General features: G+C 44.1%; 1 protein-coding gene across 2 annotated transcripts; it reads left to right on the top strand.

Annotated features, from left to right (window-relative positions):
• Nucleotides 1–409: 409 nt before the first annotated feature.
• erbb2 (erb-b2 receptor tyrosine kinase 2) lies at nucleotides 410–20,840 on the top strand. 2 transcript variants are annotated; one of them, XM_034570326.1, is made up of 27 exons: nucleotides 410–685; nucleotides 6,992–7,143; nucleotides 7,236–7,416; nucleotides 7,627–7,767; nucleotides 8,153–8,218; nucleotides 8,316–8,431; nucleotides 8,538–8,679; nucleotides 8,953–9,081; nucleotides 9,628–9,769; nucleotides 10,425–10,498; nucleotides 10,607–10,697; nucleotides 11,311–11,513; nucleotides 11,754–11,883; nucleotides 12,397–12,487; nucleotides 12,719–12,873; nucleotides 12,965–13,012; nucleotides 14,217–14,355; nucleotides 14,486–14,608; nucleotides 14,713–14,811; nucleotides 14,905–15,090; nucleotides 15,580–15,735; nucleotides 15,818–15,893; nucleotides 16,079–16,225; nucleotides 16,552–16,649; nucleotides 16,832–17,023; nucleotides 17,195–17,588; nucleotides 17,763–20,840. In XM_034570326.1, exons 1-27 carry the CDS (start codon nucleotides 613–615, stop codon nucleotides 18,104–18,106), a joined length of 3,888 nt encoding a protein of 1,295 aa, XP_034426217.1. In that variant the 5' UTR covers nucleotides 410–612; the 3' UTR covers nucleotides 18,107–20,840. The 2 variants fall into 2 exon arrangements, with proteins under 2 accessions (XP_034426217.1, XP_034426218.1); XM_034570327.1 differs by having other exon boundaries at nucleotides 411–685; nucleotides 17,198–17,588.
• The last annotated feature ends 834 nt before the right edge of the window (nucleotides 20,841–21,674 follow it).

Genomic DNA, 21,674 nt, shown 5'->3' with positions numbered 1-21,674 from the left:
TTAAGTGAAACTAGTTGCAGACTCAACTCAATTCTGTAGATTAAATGAAACTAGTTGCAGACTCAAAATCAATTCTGTACATTAAATGAAACTAGTTGCAGACTCAACTCAATTCTGTAGATTAAATGAAACTAGTTGCAGATTCAACTCAATTCTGTAGATTAAATTAAACTAGTTGCAGACTAAATTCAGATCTGCAGGTTAAAGTAAACTAGTTGCAGAGGTTCAGATCTGCAGATTAAGTGAAACTAGTTGCAGACTCAACTCAATTCTGTAGATTAAATGAAAGTAGTTGCAGAGGTTCAGTTCTGCAGGTTAAATGAAAGTAGTGGCAGGCTGTGCAGATGAAGCAGTCTGAAGTGAGGGCGGACTCGACCTGCCACTCCCCGCTCAGGCCTTCACGGGAGCGCGCCCCTCGTCCGCTGTCACGCTTTACTACCACCAGGCACAGGGAGGAAGTCCGTGAGTCTGGGAGACGAAGAGCTGCGACGCACCGAGCTGGAAACTACTTCCAAACTTAACCTGGGGACTAAAGAGAAGCCGCAGCACAGCGGCTCCTCGTCGGGGACCTCCAGCGGCGGAACATGGACTAGAGGCGGCGGGTCGCGGCAGATGGAGGCGGTGAGAAGTTTGGTGTTTGTCGGGGCCGTGCTGCTCGGAGCGACGGGCGCGCTGGGCAGAGAAGGTGGGTAACTTCCATGGCTCCTCTCGCTCTTTCACAGGAAAACACACGCGGCACTTATCCGGGAATATGACACAATAATAACATGTGAGCTGCGTATGTGTGTGGGGGGGGGGGTATCTGCGGTCGAGCCGGGGGCCCGAAGGAGGCTGATATTTCTGGCTGCGGGACCGCATTCCTCCGCGGGTCCGCTGCCCTCGCTCCCATGCAGACAGTCCCCGCGGCGGCCGGAGGAGAAAGATCCCACCTGTCACCCAGAAGCTTCTGGAGCTTCACTGTCACACTGTCACACAACTGCCCAGAAACAGGAGAGACATGCGGGGGGAGCTGCCTCTCAGCTGCAGGACAGACACACACACATGAAGCTGGATCTTCTGAGCTCGTCAACAAAAACAAACCAACAACAACCACAGAGCAGTGATTGTTCGACAAGGATCATGACGATGTCAATTATTCCCTTCTGGCCCCAAAGGGGACATTGTCTCACAGAGGGGCCACTTGTCACACTTGGAGCTGGAGAGGCTGCCAGGGAAACTGGAGCTAAACTGAAAGTGCAACAAGTGCATATTTACTGACTTGGCCCAGAAATCATAATCATAATAAAAAGAACGGGTTTATTATACAAGTGTTGATAATACTTTAATAATGATAACAAACTTTATTTTGTAAAGCACCTTTTCACAACAAAGTTAGAAAGGTGCTTTACAAGTTAAAAAAATGCAATGAAGGCAAATCACAAAGCTTTAGAACACAGATACAGAAATAAAACATGTTACAGATGAGAAAAGAGTGAACACAAGATAGAATAAAACAGTATAAAAGGATTAAAAGTGTCTTTTAAGAGAGATTTAAAAGAGGATAAGGAGATTGATCCAAACAAAATAAAGATAAGCCGAAGATTTGATCAAATATTAAATTGTGTGATCTTATTTACTTATCTACTCTCTATTTATACACATTTTCAGTCCATACTACAAATAGTTTGATGTAGAACATATTTTCACAACTGATTAAGTGTAAAAGTTATTTCAAAGCAAACATGTGGAACGTTTGATGTTTGCAGCTTCTCAAATGTGAGGATTTGCTGCCTTTTCAAACGCCTGCTTTATAATAAACGTAAACATATAATAGTATGACATAGTATAGCAGTATAATTGTCATCAATAGCAAAATAATAAAGGTTCAATACACATATCAATATAATGTACATGCATTGTGGAAACACAGCATTCTCTGCTCATAAAGAAGAGTTTAAAACCACAACCTTCACTCAGGAGCAAAATACATCTATAAAATCTTTGAACTGAAAAGAAATATTAATGATCTTGATATAATATCGTTCAGCCCAAGTTGCAGCTTCTCAAATATAAATAGAGTATTTGCTGCTTTTTATTACTCCAGTACATTACAATAAATGTAATATTTAAAGATTTGGACTGGATAGTCAAGGAAAACTCCATCAGTGTTGGTTGTAGCCCCAGTTAATACTCGTACTGGGTGCACTGGCTTCTGTATTGATACAAATCTATTAGGTGGAATATCAATAAACCCACTCAGATGTTTTTAAAAGCCTTTTTATGGCGAAAGCTGACGGCAAAAATATTGACATGAACAACACAGAGAATTCCTCTTTCCATTCAGTCTTTATTGACATGCACTTGACAGTTTAGTGTATTTAAAATGCAGTTGTTAACATCGTAAAACCTGCAAGAGAAAGGAGACAAGGGATTTTTTAAAAGTGTAATAACATGAGATACCACCAGGCTTTAGTTTGGCAATCAATCTCCATCAGGGAATATTGAACTCAAGATCTGTTTACTAATAAACCGACGAGACGTAGTGCAGTGAAGCTCCCGTGGCTGTAATTAGCTGCAGCGTCCAACACACACACAACCACACACACACAAAGCCAACAGTCACAGGTGAAGTGAGTTCCCAAATACATCTGCATTGTTAGTGGGAACAGGTCGGTGCACTTTCCTCCACAGTGTTGATCTGTGGTGCATCAGTTCTGTGTGAGCGCTCTGATTGGTCGTTATACCACGAGTTAAGCAACACGCGGACAAATCTCAACAGTCCTACTTTTGGTGACAAGGAACTGTTATGTCAGTGACACGAACACACACACACTTGTGGCCAACAAGTGTATGACTCCAAAGGTCAGTGTTTGTGTTGCTGTTCCTTCCTTTTGTGGTTGGAATATTATTTTAGCAACCTGCCCCTGTGTATTTGTGGTGTCCGCAGAGTTCATGTCCTTTGTCACACTCCAGTTCACCCATTGAGTTGAACCCACGGTGAAGTGATTAAAGCTCTACTGAATCGGCCTCGGTGCCAGGTTAACTCAGCCAGCTGTGAGTCACAGTCTCGCCTCCGTGTTAGTGATCTAACTCTCTGGGCTGAGGAAGGGGCCAGTGGGATTCCACCAGCTTCAGAGGAGACATTCAACACTTCCTTGTGTCTCCTCCGACACAAATCTGTCGAAGAAATCACAGTTTTAATTTCCTCGTTATAGGAACAAACTATTTCTTTTGCTGATCTTGTTTTGTTTTTAGATTTCATTTAATTGCGACGTACTTGGTTTGGACGTCCGACACATTTTTCATTTGTGTAAAATATCAATTTGGAATAATAATTTGTTATATAAGTGTAAAAGATCCTTAAATAAATCAATAAAAACCAATGCAAGTGATGAAATGGTTCATCAAAGGGACATTTCTGCTTAACTTTAGTGCTAAAATGAAAAAAACATTTTAACATTTAATACACTTGCTATCACTGTAGAGTTCAATGTTCCAGTGTTTCTAGTTCTTCCATCACATCTCCGCTTCTTTTCACCTCGTTTTGAAACGTGAATCGAATCATTTTATGAACTCATCTGCACTTTCTGTGCACGGCTGCTTTCGAACTGCAGCAGACTAAGAAGGCAGGAGAGCTGTGACGTGTAAGTTGTTGTCGTCTGTTCATCACAGTGTGACAGAGTGAGCAGTTCACGTCTGCAGTCCCAGAACAACACAGATCCTGTTCTGCCTGTCTGTTGAGCAATACCTGTTTTCTTTTACTCGGCCGTACAGTGGAAGAGAAGAAAGAATGTGTTCGGGGGGGTTGGGAGAATTTTGAAGTTTATGCAAGACTCACTGCGAGGATTAGCGCTGCATTAGAATCAGGACTGACGTGTGGAATCTGAGAGCTAATAAACTGAGAGAGTGTCCTGTTGGATCTGCTTCTTCTATTTGTGCTGAGATTTGAGGGGATCTGATCCATTAGAGGAGAGCAGAGGCCGGAGGATCTTATTGACTGTTGTGGTGTGTTGCTCTGCAGACTTTTCCACCACGCTTCTAGTTTCACTCCTGCACCAGCATCCCTGCCATCATGTTTGTTACCGTGCTCTCACTGGTAAACACACATGCACACACTCCCTCTGCTCACTGGCACGCTGCCACACACACACAGGTGTGGCGTCAAGCTGGCTTCTAGTTTTTCGGTCGCTCTTGAGTAGCACACTAGGTACAGGAAGTCACAGTCGCCTTACTGTCAACACATCCTCTCCTCGACTGATCAAGATCAAATCAGTTACTGTTCATTCTTAGACGTTACAGTCTGTGATGATGAAAACAAGTCGTGTCTCCAACATCATAAACAGGGAGCAAAGGGCTTAAAGCAGTTAACTTGAAGACAAACAATCAGGGGAGGGAAAGTGCAAAGAGGAGGCCGTGCTTTCAATTCATTTCTTTTCTTTATATGTTCGATTAATCCTGCCATCTTTTTAAATGCGGGGATTACTTATTACAGCTCTAGTTTCCAAACCAGCTGATATTGAAGAAATCCCTCCTAACCACCTGCAAGGAATCATGATTCACTTGTCCTGCAGCTCCACAGTACATTGTAAATCACCCAGTTAGTCAACAGTGGCACTCCTTCCCAGAGCGAGCAGCTAGGAGTTCCCTGCCTCTAACACTGACGTGTGTCGAAACAGAGACTGAACAATCCACTTTCTGTTCAGTTACTTCATCAGCTGATATTGACCAGACGAGCTGCATGCTAACTAGATGCATCACGAAAGCCAGAAGGTGTTGCAATCGAATGTTAAACTACTGTTCCAGAGAAGAGTTGGAAGTAAAGCAAGAGTACAGTGTCTCTCTAAAATGGTTTGATAAAGAATGACAGAGGAACTTAAGCAGCCCCCAACCACCTCTCTGAAACTGTAATCGAACGATCTGTGGCTGACAACTTCTGTAACTCTCTGCCTTATTTGACATTTTAATTTCAGCCGGTGTGTGTGTGTGTGTGTGTGTGTGTGTGTGTGTGTGTGTGTGTGTGTGTGTGTGTGTGTGTGTGTGTGTGTGTGTGTGTGTGTGTGTGTGTGTGTGTGTGTGTGTGTGTGTGTGTGTGAGATATGACCTGGAGGGTCAGGGGCATCATCATGTCTCTGGACAAGACACTGAACTAGAGCTTGGTTCCTCTTGGCCCCTCTCCTCGCTCACCGGTGGAAAAACGTACACGTGTGTCATCGTTGAGATATGCGAAGACACGCATTCCTGTGAAATGACATTTTGCAGAGCCCAAAAAAAGAGTTGGGCAACAATTCACAGACTGAGGGAAACTGACAGAATGGGTGAATAAAGGGGGAATGTTGAGATAACTTGGCTCTGAACCAGGAAATAAAACAATGTGAGGGCAGGGACAGTGACACGACGGCAGAGTAAGTGATAAAAGAGAGAGAGTATTTTAGGCCGTGGGGATGGAGGGGTGGGCAGCTCCTCACAAGGCCAAACACACACAAAGACACACACACAGAGAGACACACACACTGCCGTTGCTGAGAGACTTTTGGAGAGCAAACAATAAGGGAATTAGAGGAGAGGAAGCTGAGAACTGGCTTTACACACACTTGTAGAAATGGAAAATCTACTCTGTTGTGCTTTCTGTTACGGCACATTTACCTAATGTGCCGTAACGTGTGTGTGTGTGTGTGTGGTTTGTTCGTTCGATTTTCAGGAAGCCGGCTTCTGTTTGGGTTGCGATATTCTGTCTCAGTAAAAAAAATATTTCGAGGATTAAAATCCTGCCTTCCCACTTGGCTTCGCATGTAAAACAGTTTTCCATGATGACATCGCAGAAGGAGGCCGTGATTAGTCATTTGATTTGATATTTGACACAAGCTGCAACGACGGGGTGTGTATTTTTGGCAGCGAGCGCAGCATTAATCACAGAGCCATTTGCCGCAGTAGCTCACTGTCAGATTTTAATGCAGATCTTATTTACACTTTATGACCCAATAACGCAAGGGGGTCTTAAATGACTGGAGTTCTGCAATCACCAGGAAACTTTGCACAGGACGGACACTCGCATACTTGACAAGAACGCACCTGAGGTTCAGTGTATCGTGAATATCCCCTTCCTCCACTTCCTGTTCCCCGGGTGATGTATGTTTTCGTCTTCTCCGAAAGGAGATAACACAGGAAGGAGAGGGGGGGGGTTTCAATCGGGAGACGTGGGGGTTGACTATTGACTGTGGGAAGGAAGCCAGAGGAAGTCATTTATAACCTCAGCAGAGGAGGGACCATCCACTATGTGACTGCCTGCTAAAGCATGGGAGCTATGTGTCTGCGAGAGAGCCCCCCCCCGGTGAATTGTAACGCTGTGTGACCCTGAGAGTAATTCTGTGTGTGACCAACTGTGGGGAATCTGTGCTCTCTGCTGCCAGTGGAAAATATATCATACGTACCAAGAGACAGACAGAGGCAGTGCATGTGGTTTGCATTTCACAAGAACACATTCAAGGCCGCTTGTAAACTGTCACAAAATATGTAGAGTCCAAATCTTTACAGTCATTTGGCCTCTTCAAGCTCCTCTACAGGCCAAAACCCAAAGATATTTATTTTCCGTCAATTTGAAATGGAGAAAAACAGCAAACTAGGAGGGCGCTCAGAGATCACATTACTCTGCTGAGCTGTAACGGCCCCATCTCGCCATTACAGAATAAAAAATGTTCCTCCCGCAGTTGTGCTCGGGCTGTTGTCCATAAAGTCGTTACTGTTCACTGCGCGTAGTAACCGGTTCAGTCGTTTTTGCGCAATCCCGCTAACACACAAAAACATATCCTCTTCAAATCCATCCATCCATCCATTTGTTTTCTGCTGCTTATCTGGGATCAGGTCATGGTCCGGAACAGTAGATTAGCTGTTCCTCTCCCAGCAACATTGTTAGTTGATCCAAAAACACCCTTGGACAGACCTTTTTAAATTAGACTGTATTGACACATGGATGTGTGTGCACTTATATGTAGTTGGGGTCATGTGTGTGTTGCAGTATGCCTGGGTACAGATATGAAGCTGACCCTGCCCTCGAGCCTGGAAAACCACTACGAGACCCTGAGGCTGCTCTACACTGACTGCAAGGTCGTCCACGGCAACCTGGAGATTACACACCTTCATGGGAAACCCGACCTCTCCTTCCTGCAGGTATATTGTTGTTCTTGATGGTGCTTTTACTCAATCTACCTCTTTCTGCTACATCACTTGATCCTTTTTGTCTCCTCGCCTCTCTTCTTCAGGGGATCGTGGAGGTGCAGGGTTATGTACTCGTAGCCCACGTGTCGGTGGATCTGGTGCCTCTGGACAACCTGCGGATCATCCGAGGCAGCCAGAAGTACAACTCCAGCTACACCTTGGCCGTGCTGGATAACACTCTGAACGGACAGGGGCTCCGGACACTGCGGCTTCGTAGCCTCACAGGTCAGATAATAAGATAGTAGAGCTTAGAGTTGAAACAACAGTGTGACCTGAGTGGACTGGGACTGTGTGTATATTTGGTTCTTAGAATAAATTCAGCTTCATTTCAGGGAAATTAAACATCAACAAAAACACAGTTAATTGGAAGATTTGTAGGGTGAGGAAGAGGAGGAGGAGGAGGAGGAGTTTTCTCATGTTTTGTCTCCCCTGCAGAGATCCTGTTGGGCGGTGTGTACATCTGGGGGAACCCTCAGCTGTGCTTCCCAGACCCCCAGCACATCATTTGGAGGGACACCTTGGACAAGCAGACCATTCACAGCAGGCAGCACCGACTGCAGGCTCGAGCCTCTGAATGTGAGCAGACAATTGACAGATTGAAATTATGAACATCTCACAGGGTACTGCAGGAAGAGCATCTATCTACCGTGCTACAGTAAATAAATAAATAAATGACAAAACAACAGCACGCAGGGGGAACCTCAGAGTTGTAATGACAGTTATTCTGTAGATTGTAATCATGGATAAAGTTCTGATAACTTTGTTAAACCTCTTACTGCCCAATACCTGTTTTATGGCTAAATACTGGGCATGTTGCTGAGATTAAGCACATCAGGGCTTTGGGCTCAATGGTAATGAAGTATTTCTGATTCTAAGTATTCCCCTTCGTCTTGTGTTTTCTGGTTAAATTGTGTGATAAGTGCTTCACCCTCCTTATTTGTTTTTATTTCTCCTGGTGCAGGTCCAGATTGTTCCTCTGAATGTGGGAAAAGCTGCTGGGGAGAAACTGCGCAGGACTGCCAAGCCCGTGAGTTAAAACAAAGTGCACAGCATGAACGTGACGCTGTTTGGTTTTACATTGGAAGAATCACAGCAGTGAAAACCTTTCCCTTTTTTATTCAAAGTGACTCGTATCAATTGTGCGTCTGGCTGTCAGCGGTGCAAAGGTCCTCTGCCCAACGACTGCTGTCACATGCAGTGTGCTGCTGGATGCACAGGACCCAAAGACTCAGACTGCCTGGTAGAACACACACACTTCTACACACACATACACACAAGCATTATGTGATGTCACAGTCCTTTGTCCTTTCTGGAGTAACGTGTTCCCTGGCTCCTCCTCCCTCCAGGCGTGCAGGCACTTAAACGACAGCGGTGTGTGTAGGGGGAACTGTCCTGCACCTACGATCTACGACCCCATCTCCTATCAGTCCAAACCCAACCCAAACAAAAAGTTCAACTTTGGAGCCACCTGCATCAAGACGTGTCCTTGTGAGAATTTCTCTTGAAAACACAGTAAACACGGTGCTCTTCTCGTGGCCACTGTGCAGATGATGATTAAGTGTTTCTTGTAGGGAATCTTGGTGATAACAGACGCTTTGATTCTTTTTTGTGATCATTCTCAAGATTTACACCAACTTCACTCTAGGAATAAACATTTTTTTTTTATCGAAGTCCTGCTTCTGCAAGACCTCAGGCTACCAGCTTCACATTGAATCATCTATGATTTCATTTTTTCCCCCTCCTTTGTCTCCCTGTCTCTAGATAACTACCTGGCTATGGATGTGGCCTGTACTTTGAATTGTCCCAAAGCCAACCAGGAAGTTATCATCACCCATCCTAATGGAAGCGAGACGCAGAAGTGTGAATTGTGTGAAGGAGACTGTCCCAAAGGTACAATTCGTCCAGGAGAACTGTTTGATATTGTGCGGCTCTGATGATGTAATAGATTATTTCTGACTGATGTCCAGATGCATCACGCGCTGACGATGGTGCAAAGTGAACTAACCTGTTCCTGCATAACCTTGTTGTGACTCGGGCTGATCTCATGAACAAGGATTGGTAGATTTAGATAACTTAGATCATTTATGTATAGTAGGAAGTGCAACATTTCTTTTTTTACTCCAGTTCTACACTTGAGGGATTGCTGGATTTTATCTAGTGGAGTTAAATAATGTGATTTAAAGAATAATACGATTAATTGGTGGAATTCTTTTTTTATTTTTATTTTTTTTTTAGATAAGGCATTTCCTCTACTTGTCAAAATAGCTTGAGGCCCCAGGCTGGACTCTTTGTTTCACTTGTTTTTGGTTTCATTAAACACAGCTTGTATTTCATTCTATGCTGATAATGTCCTGGTTTATATGGACGTATGCTGGTCCTGTCATTTTGGGACACAATCAATTTATGATTCATGTGTTACCCGGGTGTGTTTTGCAGCGTGTTATGGCCTGGGTACGGACAACCAAGGCGTCATGGACAACCACGGCATTACCATGGTAACATCGTCTAATGTGGAGGAGTTCAACAAGTGCAAGAAGATCTTTGGCAGTCTTGCCTTCTTCTCTCAGAGCTTTGCACGGTAAGAGACACATCGGCCAAATATCAAACTTTTGTACATTTTGAGCTCAGAAAGATAGAATCACCAGCATAGAGCCACATCTCCCCTTTGCAGTGACATTCATGGACGAGTCTTCCTGCTCCTGGATTTCTTCTTCTTCTTCTTATCATTGAGACTAAGTTTGACAGTAAAGAGTAAAATGATGTACCTTTAAAATATATACAGTGTATATATAAAGTACGTGCTCTGGACATTTAATACGAAGTTGCTTGATCTGTCAATACGTGATCTACTGAGGCAGAGATGCCAAATCCTTTCAAATGATCTTTTCCAGTGTGGAACAACAGTTCACAATGAAAGTGTATGATTTATCTTGTGCTCCAATTTCCAGTGTCCTATTTCTCTTGAAATTAGTCTGAACTAGCTATCGTGACTGGAACCGCACAATTATTTTCTAACAAAGAAAGTTTGGATGTAACAAAGAACTCACAGTTTTACTTATACGTAGACATGGTTTTAGTGGTTGACCTATTACAGTTGTAGTTAGCTATTAAAATATTATAAAGGTATTGGCCTGAGTGGAGGACATAAAATGGAGTAAAAAACATCAAAGTATACAATATATTAGTACAACATTCAAATCCAATGAAAGTTTTACTCAAGTTTTATATTCCAGGGACCCTGAGACCAACACGTCAGGTGTGACTCTGGAGCAGTTGAGCTCCTTCAAGCAACTGGAGGAGATAACAGGTACCGGACAGAGTTTCAATGTATTTAAACACTACATAGATGTTATACCCAGTGTACTACATCTCTTCTGTTGGAGTGTTTAGTATCTTGTCTGATTTTGTTGTGCAGGTTACTTGTACATTGAAGCTTGGCCGGAGGAGTGGACTGACCTGAGTGTGTTTGAGAACCTGAAGGTGATCCGAGGCAGGATGCTCTACAAGTAAGACTTTTAAACTGCCCCCCTCACCCGTGTGTCATAATGCTCACCCTTCTTTCTCTTATTAACCCCCCCGTCCTGTCCAATTAGAAAAATATATATGTTTATATACTCCTCATACAAGACTGGAGTGGGTTTCATTGTTATTTTAGCTTCCTGCAAGATAATGCTTGTGTGAAGGAAGACAGATGTTGAATAGAAAAACATGTTTTTATTAGTCAATGCAGAGTTTCTGTTTCTCTCTGTGTTCTTTCAGGGTTGATGTTCATCAACCGACTCTGTGTCTGAGCTGTGTGTTTGGTTCCAGTTTGTTCACTTTCAATGTCATAAAGGCTAATTATTACCCAGCACTGTTGATTTAACCTGCAGCTCACATCTACCAGGAATAACGAGCATGCTCAAAACTAGGCCGTAGTTTAAAGTGTACGATCTGAAACTGTGAGACAGTAAGGTCTGATTTTATAAGCTGGTATTTGGTTGGCTAACCCAAACCCAAAATGTCTTTTATTTGCTTTCCTCTTCATTTTTCCAGTTGTGTCCAAGATTCAGTCTTTTCTGCTCCTGGTCCTTTTTGATTTGAAATAACCCAACACTGCCTCTAATCCTCTTTTTTTAGGGGAGTGTTTTCACTTGCCATCCAAAATCTGCACATCCAGTCTCTTGGGTTGCGTTCACTACGCAGCGTCAGTGGAGGTTTGGTGCTGTTGAACAACAATTCCAAGCTGTGCTACACCAATTCACTGCCCTGGGGGACTCTCCTGCATCCCACCCAGGGACCCCAACGCATCCTCAGCCTCAACCAGGACGCCACTGTCTGCGGTACGTAACACCAGATACAACAATCACTCCCAATTGTTGTTCCAATAGAAATCCAGCAAGAACAACAGAGAAAATACTTTTCTGGACTTTTTATTTTAAGTAACCTAGGTACAAATTCACAATTTTCACTGTTACAAGGAACTTACTCGTAACACATTGTGTCCATTCAAGTGTTAATGCTGTAAAGGAGCCAGTAAGAAATACCATGTGCATCATGCTCTGCTGTGTCTGTGTTTTCAGAGGCAGAGGGACACATTTGTCACCCGCTGTGCAAAGGGGGCTGTTGGGGTCCGGGCCCCGGCCAGTGTGTGTCCTGTAAAGCTTTCCAACGTGGCACTGAGTGTGTAGAGCAGTGTGACATCTATCAGGGGTAAGAAAGTGTGTACGTGCGTTTGTTTTCTGAGGGTGTGGCTGCACTACGTCGATAAAAACACGGCTGATAATGTTCCATGGAACAGAGTCATAATCCTCAAACAAGTTCTCCGGTAAATAACCTAAATTTAGCAACAGATTGGCTGATAGTGAAGAGGTGAATGAGTTCATATGGGTGGTTGACAGTAATCTCAATAAATCAATGTGAAAGCTTTTAGCTCAGATTGTGCCCTAAAGCAACTGTACATCATTGACGAAGCGAATACATGTGATGATAATATTGGGGACAAGATGGCACAAATTTAAAGTTCATATACACAAAGGACGAAAGTTTCTAGTAATGATCCACACACAAAATCGTAAACCTGATTAAATATTGCATGTTAGTTCAACCTCTTCTTAAATATATAAGATAAGAAGAACCTTTCTCAACACATATTCCCTCCTGACACTGTCAGATGCATTAAGACTATAACTCTGTCGGGTTAAATCCCCTCTGTGCTTGTTGCAGGGACACACGTGAATACGCAGACGGATCTTTGTGCGTTGTCTGTCACACAGAGTGTCGCCCTCTGAACGGCTCCGCCTCCTGTCACGGACCGGTGAGATATGTCTCTGTGTGATTATGGTGGATTTCATTTCTAAATATGATCTGAAAGGGGCCTCATCTAAACAGCCAGCTGCATGTCAGAAGTTACCCCCCCCCCCCCCCCCCCCCCACACTTCAAGCCTAATCCAAATGTGTTGAGTCATAAAGTAACGTAACCTCTGTGAACACTGGTTGACTCAACATATTAAAATATTTTCTACAATATTTCTCTCCGTGCGTTCAGGGTGCAGATCATTGCACAGAGTGTGAAAACGCGCAGGACGGTGAGTTTTGTGTGGACCACTGTCCCAGCGGCGTGAAGGAGGATCAGCAAACTGTGTGGAAGTACAGCAATGCGTCCGGACACTGTCTTCCCTGCAGCACCAACTGCTCGCTGTCGTGAGTGGACGCACATCGCAGACGCAGAGCTGTAAGAACCCGCTGCACGCACAATGAGAACAATCTCAAACCTAATTTTTCTCTGTTTCAGCTGCACGGTGACGGACGACAGAGGCTGCCCCGTCGATAACAGGACAGGGTGAGAGACCATTACCATCACTGACAAAGGTCAAGGCCGCTGTGACCTAACAAATCAAATGTTTTTGCCTTGTGAACACAATATCTGAAGAGCCCCTGGAGGGAATTCTGCCAAATTTGCTACAAACGTTCAGCTGAATTCAAGGATGAATTGATTTGAATTTGCTGGTTGAATGTCAAAGGCCAAGGTCACAAACATACAAAACACATGTTTTGGTCTTGTGAATGCAACAGGACAGAGACACCTTGAGGAAATTTCTTCCAATTTGGTACAAACATTCACTTGAACTCGAAGATGAACAGATTTTGGAGGTAAAGGTTGTTGTGATATCATAAAACCCTTTTTTGCCTTGCGAACATGTTATCTAAAGAATGCCTCAAGAGAATCCTTTCAAATTTGGCACAAATGTTCACTTAGACCTGGTTCTCAAACTTTTTCTGTCATGCCCCACTTTGGAGCTAGAATATTTTTCATGCCCCACCCACTCCCCTGCCCCAAGAAAATGGGCCAAGTTTAACATGTGTATTTACATAACATACACATGAACATTAAATTCACATTACTTTCAGGAATTTCTGATGTGCAAATAAAAAACCTTTTTCAAACAACTTTTTGTGACATTTGTCGCTTTTTTCAAAAAATACTGCAACAACTTTGCTTAAATTCAACTTAATTGAAGTACTTTTGGTGACATTTATCACTACATTCCTCCATCAGTCTGTACTTTTTCAAAAATAGAGAAAAAATATATTCAATTATAATCACTTTGTTACAAAGATGATAACGCTCCACCAAAAAGAGCACACAGCATGTGACTGGGGTGTAATGTTCTAAGTGTCTTCTTAATTTGTTGGGTCTCATAGAGTTTTCAGACCTAAAAGACACACTGGTCTCTCCTCATGTCCTCCTTCATTCACTGTGAACCCAAGAGCAAGACAGGCTTCATCCTACTTTCTTTTCAACTTGGTTTTTGAAGAGCTGCTGTTAAAGAGATGCGGACGTCAAAATATTAGTTCGGCTATAACATTAGTTCCGCCTCACATTTCCCCCTCCCGGTCGCGCGCCCCACCTGTTATGCCTCCGCCACACAGTTTGAGAATCACTGATTTAGACACACAGATTATTTGATGCTGGAACAGTTTAAACAGGTTTAAACAGGATTTGCTCACTGGTGAGCTGTGTTGACCTGTTTCTCTCTGTTTAGACCGGGTACGACCATCGCGGCTGCAGTGGGTGGGGTGGTGCTCTTCTTCATCTTGCTGGCTCTGCTGGTTTTCTACCTGAGGAGGCACAAGAAGCTGAAGAAGAAGGAGACCATGAGGAGGATCCTGCAAGAATATGAGGTGTGCATGGGTCACCAATATGGATGATTTAAGTTATGTTTTTGTTTTTTAGACGTGTAGCAGCTTCAATGGGAATTACTTAAGTGTTCGTACTGAAGGAATATGTTGTCTGCTTTCTCCACGTGCACAGCTGGTAGAGCCTCTGACACCCAGTGGTGCGTCACCCAATCAGGCTCAGATGCGTATCCTAAAGGAGACGGAGTTGAAGAAACTCAGGGTGCTGGGTGCAGGGGCCTTTGGTACCGTTTACAAGGTCTGGGATCCAGTTCTTCCGCAGAATCCACAAAACTCACTGATGCACACGTATACAGCCTTAGTTGTTATTCATATTTCATGAGGTTTTGATAACTGTTTCAGGGAGTGTGGGCTCCTGACGGGGAGAACGTGAAAATACCAGTGGCTATTAAGGTATTACGAGAGAACACCTCGCCAAAAGCCAATAAAGAGATCCTTGATGTAAGTATAACCCAGATACACATGTAAACACTTACAGTTACACGTAAATACAGTTCACAACCACCTCAACACCCGTCGTCTGTGTTCTCCCAGGAAGCTTATGTGATGGCGGGGGTGGCCAGCCCTTATGTGTGCCGTCTTCTGGGAATCTGTTTGACCTCCACCGTGCAGCTGGTCACTCAGCTGATGCCATATGGCTGCCTGCTCGACTACGTCAGGGAGAACAAGGACCACATCTGCTCCCAGTTCCTCCTCAACTGGTGTGTGCAGATCGCCAAGGTACGTGAGCACGAAACACTTGACCCCTTTAACAAACATTATTGCAATAAGAACTACCTAAATCTTAAAGAAAAATGTATTTGACGTGTATTTTGACTTTTTAGTTTTGTCCATGTCCCATCCGCTAACGAGGAGGAGGTGGGATTTATAAACTATACTGCTACCAGCCACCAGGGGGCAATGGAGACACTTTGGCTTCACATTTTAGGAGCCGTCATGTCATCCATCTTTACATACAGTCTTAAGTTTAGATGCACAGAGTCGTATTAGGGCTTATAATATTACAACTAGAAGTTTATTTATATTTAGTACAACACAAGTGTCTGAATGTTGTTGATTGTGTCTGTCACCTTATCTTTCTTTTTTAAATTTGATGTGGTATCAGTTTGTATATTTGTGGACACGTGGATTTGCGGGTGATGGATCTGTGTGCGTGTGTGTGTGTGTGTGTGTGTGCGTGCGTGTGTGTGTGTGCGTGTGTGTGTGTAGGGCATGAGTTACCTGGAGGAGGTCCGGCTGGTCCACAGAGATCTGGCCGCCCGCAACGTTCTCGTGAAAAACCCGAACCACGTGAAGATCACAGACTTCGGCCTCGCCCGCCTGCTCGACATAGACGAGACCGAGTATCACGCCGAGGGAGGGAAGGTAAGACCACGACTGTGTCTGTAAGAGCATCAACATAGAGGCTCGATTTATTGTTTAAGAACTGGTGTATCTTTGTTTTAAGGTGCCAATTAAATGGATGGCTCTGGAGTCTATTCTGCACAGGAGGTTCACTCATCAGAGCGACGTCTGGAGCTACGGTCAGTGACCCACTTATTTTTTTGTCTTTGTGCAGATTTTATTACTTTCTTTTGGAGAATAATGCAATAAAATATTCCTTTTTTGCATGTTTTCATGAAGTGAATCAGTAAATTATAATTTTTTTCGAGTGTTAGCTAACGTTCTGGTGTGTGTCTTATTTTGGACTTGTATCTTTCCTGCTCAGGAGTGACCGTTTGGGAGCTGATGACGTTTGGAGCCAAACCGTACGACATGATCCCAGCGAGGGAAATCCCAGATGTGTTGGAGGGAGGACAACGACTTCCCCAGCCGCCCATCTGCACCATCAACGTCTACATGATCATGGTCAAATGTGAGTGGTTGTTGATAGATTCAGTTTGTATCTCAGTGTTCTAAGCAATTCAATAATTTACTGGTCTGGTAAATATGCAAACAGCACATGAACATGTTCTTTTCATGTTGTAGAACATTTTCTGTTTGGTCAAAGCAGAGGAGTCAATGTTCCTGAACCGTCAAGTTGAACTTTGTAGGATAAAAACTTTGGAAATAATAAAAAAAAAAGAGATTTCCATGCTCTCTGAACCGACTTGCTTCATAATGGATAATTTAACACATCAGAGCCAATAGTAGTGGTAGTTTAAACACTACTTTACTGACATTGTGATGTTTGAACGGCAGGTTGGATGATCGATGCAGAGAGCAGACCGAAGTTCAAAAATCTGGTGAATGATTTCAGCGTCATGGCCAGAGACCCTCCTCGTTATGTAGTCATTCAGGTACGTGTGTTTCACGCTGCAAATGTTTCACTCCTGTGTGTTTTGTTTTTCTGATGTAATGCACATGTCCAGCGTATCTCGATGTCAGTTGAAATCTTCTGTCACTGTGTTGGGTTGGGAAAAAGAGGAAATATACATGTCCAGATTTGATGCTGTTTTTACATCCACGTTGTTTCTTGCAGAACGATGAGCAGATGAGCATGTCCTGCCCTGTGGACAGCCAGTTCTTCCGGACGCTCATGGAGGAGGAAGGGAACAACATAAGGGAGCTGCTGGATGCTGAGGAGTATCTGGTGCCTCAGCCGAACCTCTTCCCCAGGATTCCAGGAGACGGGGTTCAGTCCAACGGGCCGTCCAGACACCAGTCACACAGGGTGAGTGGTGGACGACAGGGACTGAGTTTGTGTTACCCCGTCCCAACACATATGGTTGTTGCTTCTTTTCCCCTGATTACAGACACGTGCAGGGTGAAAAAATCACGAGTCCTCTCACCGCTACTGTGTCTGTTTTTCATCCATCATGAATCTTCCGTCTTTTCTCACCAGCAGAGCAGAGATCAGGGATTAGACATTGATCCGTCCATCACAGGCGGCCCTCGGAGCATGTACTCCTCCCTGACCACTCTCGGCCGCAGCCAGTACCCCACCCTACCATTAGGGGCCAACAACTCCAACGGCATTTGGACTCCTCAGTACCCGACGCTGGCTCGCAGCCCCTCGGCCGGTAGCCAGTCTGACTCTGTCTTCCTCGACGGGGGGCCTGACGACCCCTCGCTGCCCCCGGCCAGCCCTGGACGCTACTGCAAAGACCCCACGTACCCCGGCGGCAGCCAAGGCGAGCTGGAGACAGATGGGCCGAACGGCTTTCATCATCCTCATCAGTTTCATCACTCGCTGCCCAGACGTAATCATGAAATCAATCATAATCAAACTGTGCCAGGTGAGCGGCTGATTCCTCCCACAAGTAATACAGTGGAAACTGCTTATAGTGATCACGTTTGTCCCCTGGGCCAAGATGATCGCTATAAGCGGTTGATTACTATAAACGATTTGCCTAGCTTCTGTATGATTGAGTCCCTGAACTGAAAATCTATTTCTCCCATTGTCTGACCAGAGTACGTCAACCAGGAGGTTCTGGATTTCAGACCGGGAATCCCAGATCGTGCCACCACGCTGCCTCGTAAAGGCTCCAGAGCAGAGCGACGCCTCCCCAACGGCCTGAACTCCGGTCACAGCGTGGAAAACCCAGGATACTTGGTCCCTCCAAGCTGCGGGTCCTCAACCTCTCCGGCCTTTGACAACCCGTACTATCTGGACCTTGTGGCCAAAGCCAACGCTGTAGCAGGGGCAGGGGATGGGGCGGGAGGAATGCCCAGGCATGTGAACGGGTTTGTGACCTCCACAGCAGAGAATCCAGAGTATCTGGGACTAGCAGACACCTGGAGCGGACATACTTGAAGAGAGGGAACAGAAGTAATGCAATGAACTCAAGAGGAGTCAGATTAAGTTCTACTGAGGTAACAGATGAGTGAGAGAAAGGGAAGATGGATGGATGCGTGTGTGTGTGTGAGACGTTAGGAAAGAGCACATGGAGCTGAATCCTCTGAAGATCCAAGCCAGGTGAGGATATTTGGCAAATCAACACTGTGTGGAATTAATCTGGTGTCCGCGGCATCATTTGTATTACTGTCTTCCTCTCAGCAATCTGTTGAGTGTCAAAAAGAAGTTTACTTGGCCTCTGTAAATAACCCAGTACTGGAGAAGCAGAAGAGTTCACTGGTGGAGACCCATCATGGTACGAGAAGAGTCTGATCATCACACAATCCAACATGTGACTGGATTCACTAATGCTCATTTCCTTTTCTTTTTTTTTTTAAACATTAATTTTCTTCTAACTTCTCTGTGGTTGTTTCTACACGTGGAGCATTTTTAAAAAAAATATTTCCCATGTTTCCCTCCCGTGTCCTGATTTGCTCCAGTCCAGCTAAACAGGGCAAAAAACATATAGAAGACTTTGACAAGTGAGCCATGGTGTGCACTCAGGATTGCATTTAGTATTCTGGTCACTTTCTCCCGGACCTGATGGGGGTCTTCAGTACACTCAAAGCCATTTTGTTTTGGCCGGAGAAGGCCCTGCAGCCCATCTGGCCAGTAGATATGCTCCCAGAAAGAAAGGCTTCCTGTATGCAGAAGACAGAGGCATTGTGCTGCACTGATGTATGTGGTTGTTAGTGTCTGTGGCTGCAGCTTCTTTGTGGTACGGCAGATGAGATATGAGGTACTTGCTGAATTTTAAACCGCACAGATCTCAGTAAATTCTTGTTTTGTTGTGAAAACACAGTGAACAAGTAGTTAGGGTCGCGGAAACCTTTCAGGGATTGACGGTTTTGCCAAGTATTAGGGAGAATTATTTGCATTTTAATGATGCATTATGCAGGGACATGTACTTCATGTGTGCCCCCCCCCCCCCTCCGCCCCTAGATTGTGTTATCACAATGAGCTTTTTTAGTTTCAGAGGCCGTTCACTGTGCAAGAATTCATATGAGCTGTTAAATATTCCACAAGAAATGAAGAATTTCTTTCTGTTTGTCACCGAGGCAGCGCTTTTCCACAAATCACCAGCTACTCATTGAAGTTACTTCCTTAAGGTTCGTTGTGGCGTGTGAGAGAATAAGTGCGTTCAATAAGTAACCAGTTGTTTCAAGCTACACTAGGTACTTTTTATACCGTAGAATAAAAGCTTCATTATCATTTTGATGGTACACAAACTTATGACCGGTAGAATGGCGTCGTCTGTTATCGCCACAGTGCCCCCTGGAGGCCTGGAACTGCACCAACAACCAGAGCTAGCAGCTAGCTATAAGATACAACCGGCATTGTCAGTGTGGACACAACTTTACTGGCACCGAAGAAACCGAGGAGAATATTAGATCATATTTCACTCTTTGGCCAAAAGTTGCAGGACAGATGTTGTTGTTGTCGTCGGACAAGTATTTGAGTCAAATCTCTCCGTGGTCAGTCAACATAGTTCCTTGGCTTCTTCACCTTCAGCTTGTCAACAAATGCACGTGTGTACAGCCGTGTTCACCGGGCGGGCTCAGGCCACAACTCGTATTTACGAATTACGCATTCCAACCTGTAGGGGGAGCCATAGTGTAGCCGAGCGTTGATTTTTGCATTGAGCCGCTTTAATAAACGCTTTAAACATCGCCAAGGTGTTAAACAAACGCCTGTCAAATGTTTGTTATTGCTCCCCGACTCCTCCAGCTGCCTTCGTTCTCCCACTGGCCTTCCTCTCTGTATCCTCGTGGAAAGCGCTGCCTCGTAAACAAACACGTGTTGTCGTTCTGCTGTTTGTCTATTTGTGCACTGGACACTGGAGCTCAATGTGATTCTGAGGAGACAAAAATGTCTCCCTGCTCGATTTGAATAATCAGTGCATGGCTCAAATTCCACTCAGCGAGAGCACACTGGCGTCCCAGTTAATAATCAACAGCATTTTTTTGAAGACTTTTTTTTAATGTTAACTAGCGTTGGGCTGGGGGAGGTCAACCCGAGTCAATAGAGCCATTGTGTGACACCCCCCATGTCCTCGCTGGAAAGTCAGTGCTCTCCCAAGTCACACGTCCCAGCGACTGGTGTTGTCGCAGCTTTGAAAAGAGAGAAGTCGAGTTTTTATTTCTGCAGAGGTTTGAGACCCGGCAGCAGAATGTGCTTCAGTGTTCGGGGCTTTTTTTTATCTCGACATAAATTTCCTCGCATCTTGTCGTTCACTAAACGAAACCGCAGCTCATCCTCCAGCTGCCACCAGCTACTACTGAGATTCAGCGTTGTTCTTTAAGGAGGAACTTCTCTTCCCTGAGATGTGTGATTTCTCAGAGGTCGTCCACACAATGAACAGAGTGTGTCCAGAGTGGGAGGTCTGAGGCGGATCCACATCGTCCTCCACCGTCACTCTCACTCCTTAAGTCTTTGGCAAAACTTGCTTTTTATTTTCATGTTCTCTTACGGGTTTTGAAGAGTTTTGTTCCAGGATAAAATATCAAAAAAAATATACCTAATCTTAGATAATTAAGAATAACCTCTTTTTTTTAAATAAAAACATAAGACTTTACATCCGTACCTGCAACTATTGTATACTAACAATGAATTGATTGAATTATTTTTGAGTGATAAGATTCATATTACAGTTTTTCATGTCTTTTATTATTATTATGAATATACACTACAGTGTTTTGGAATGAGACCCTTCCTGTGTTATTGCTGTCAGTTGAAGACCTCGTGTCTTTTAAGAGAAAAGCAGATTTTACACAAATATTACACTGATTCTGTGGTATTTTATAAAAAAAAGTTTTAAAAACACTAATGAATGTATAAGTTTCTCTGCATCTAGAGGAGTGTGTTGAACTTAAATCATAATTTAAAGACCCAGTAGCGCCAGTAAAATCTTCAATTTCCTCTGAAACATCCAAGTGTTTTTGAGGAAGGAGAATTCACCTCTGCTGGAAAAAAACCCAGGTTTTCACAGGGTGGTAACATCAGCTCGCAGATGTTCTCTATCTCACTTGGAAATGATGAGACCACGACACACAGCTTGAAAGCTGCCACAGTTTGTTTGTTTGTGTGTGTGTGTGTGTGTGTGTGTGTGTGTGTGTGTGTGTGTGTGTGTGTGTGTGTGTGTGTGTGTGTGTGTGTGTGTGTGTGTGTGTGTGTGTGTGTGTGTGTGTGTGTGTGTGTGTGTGTGTGTGTGTGTGTGTTTACACTGTAGTGTCACTTTTGTATGAATTGTTCATTTTAGAGGTCGTCTGCACATCGTTAAGGAAACTCATCGGTTCGCCTTTATACTGTTTGTTAGTTGCTGTTGTTCTTTTACTGATATGACCTCTGCCACAGTTGTTATGTTCTTACCCTGTTTGTCTGTGTGTTAACTTTAGTCCTGGACCCAGATCAGAGGGTGGATTTAGGGATTTTAGGATTTCTTTTTCAACATTGTTGTTGATTTCTCAGAGAATAATTCGTGGATCAT

This window comes from Hippoglossus hippoglossus, chromosome 19 (assembly GCF_009819705.1).
Source record: "Hippoglossus hippoglossus isolate fHipHip1 chromosome 19, fHipHip1.pri, whole genome shotgun sequence".
NCBI classification, from domain to species: Eukaryota; Metazoa; Chordata; class Actinopteri; order Pleuronectiformes; family Pleuronectidae; genus Hippoglossus; species Hippoglossus hippoglossus.
This window is presented reverse-complemented; position numbering and strand designations above follow the sequence as displayed.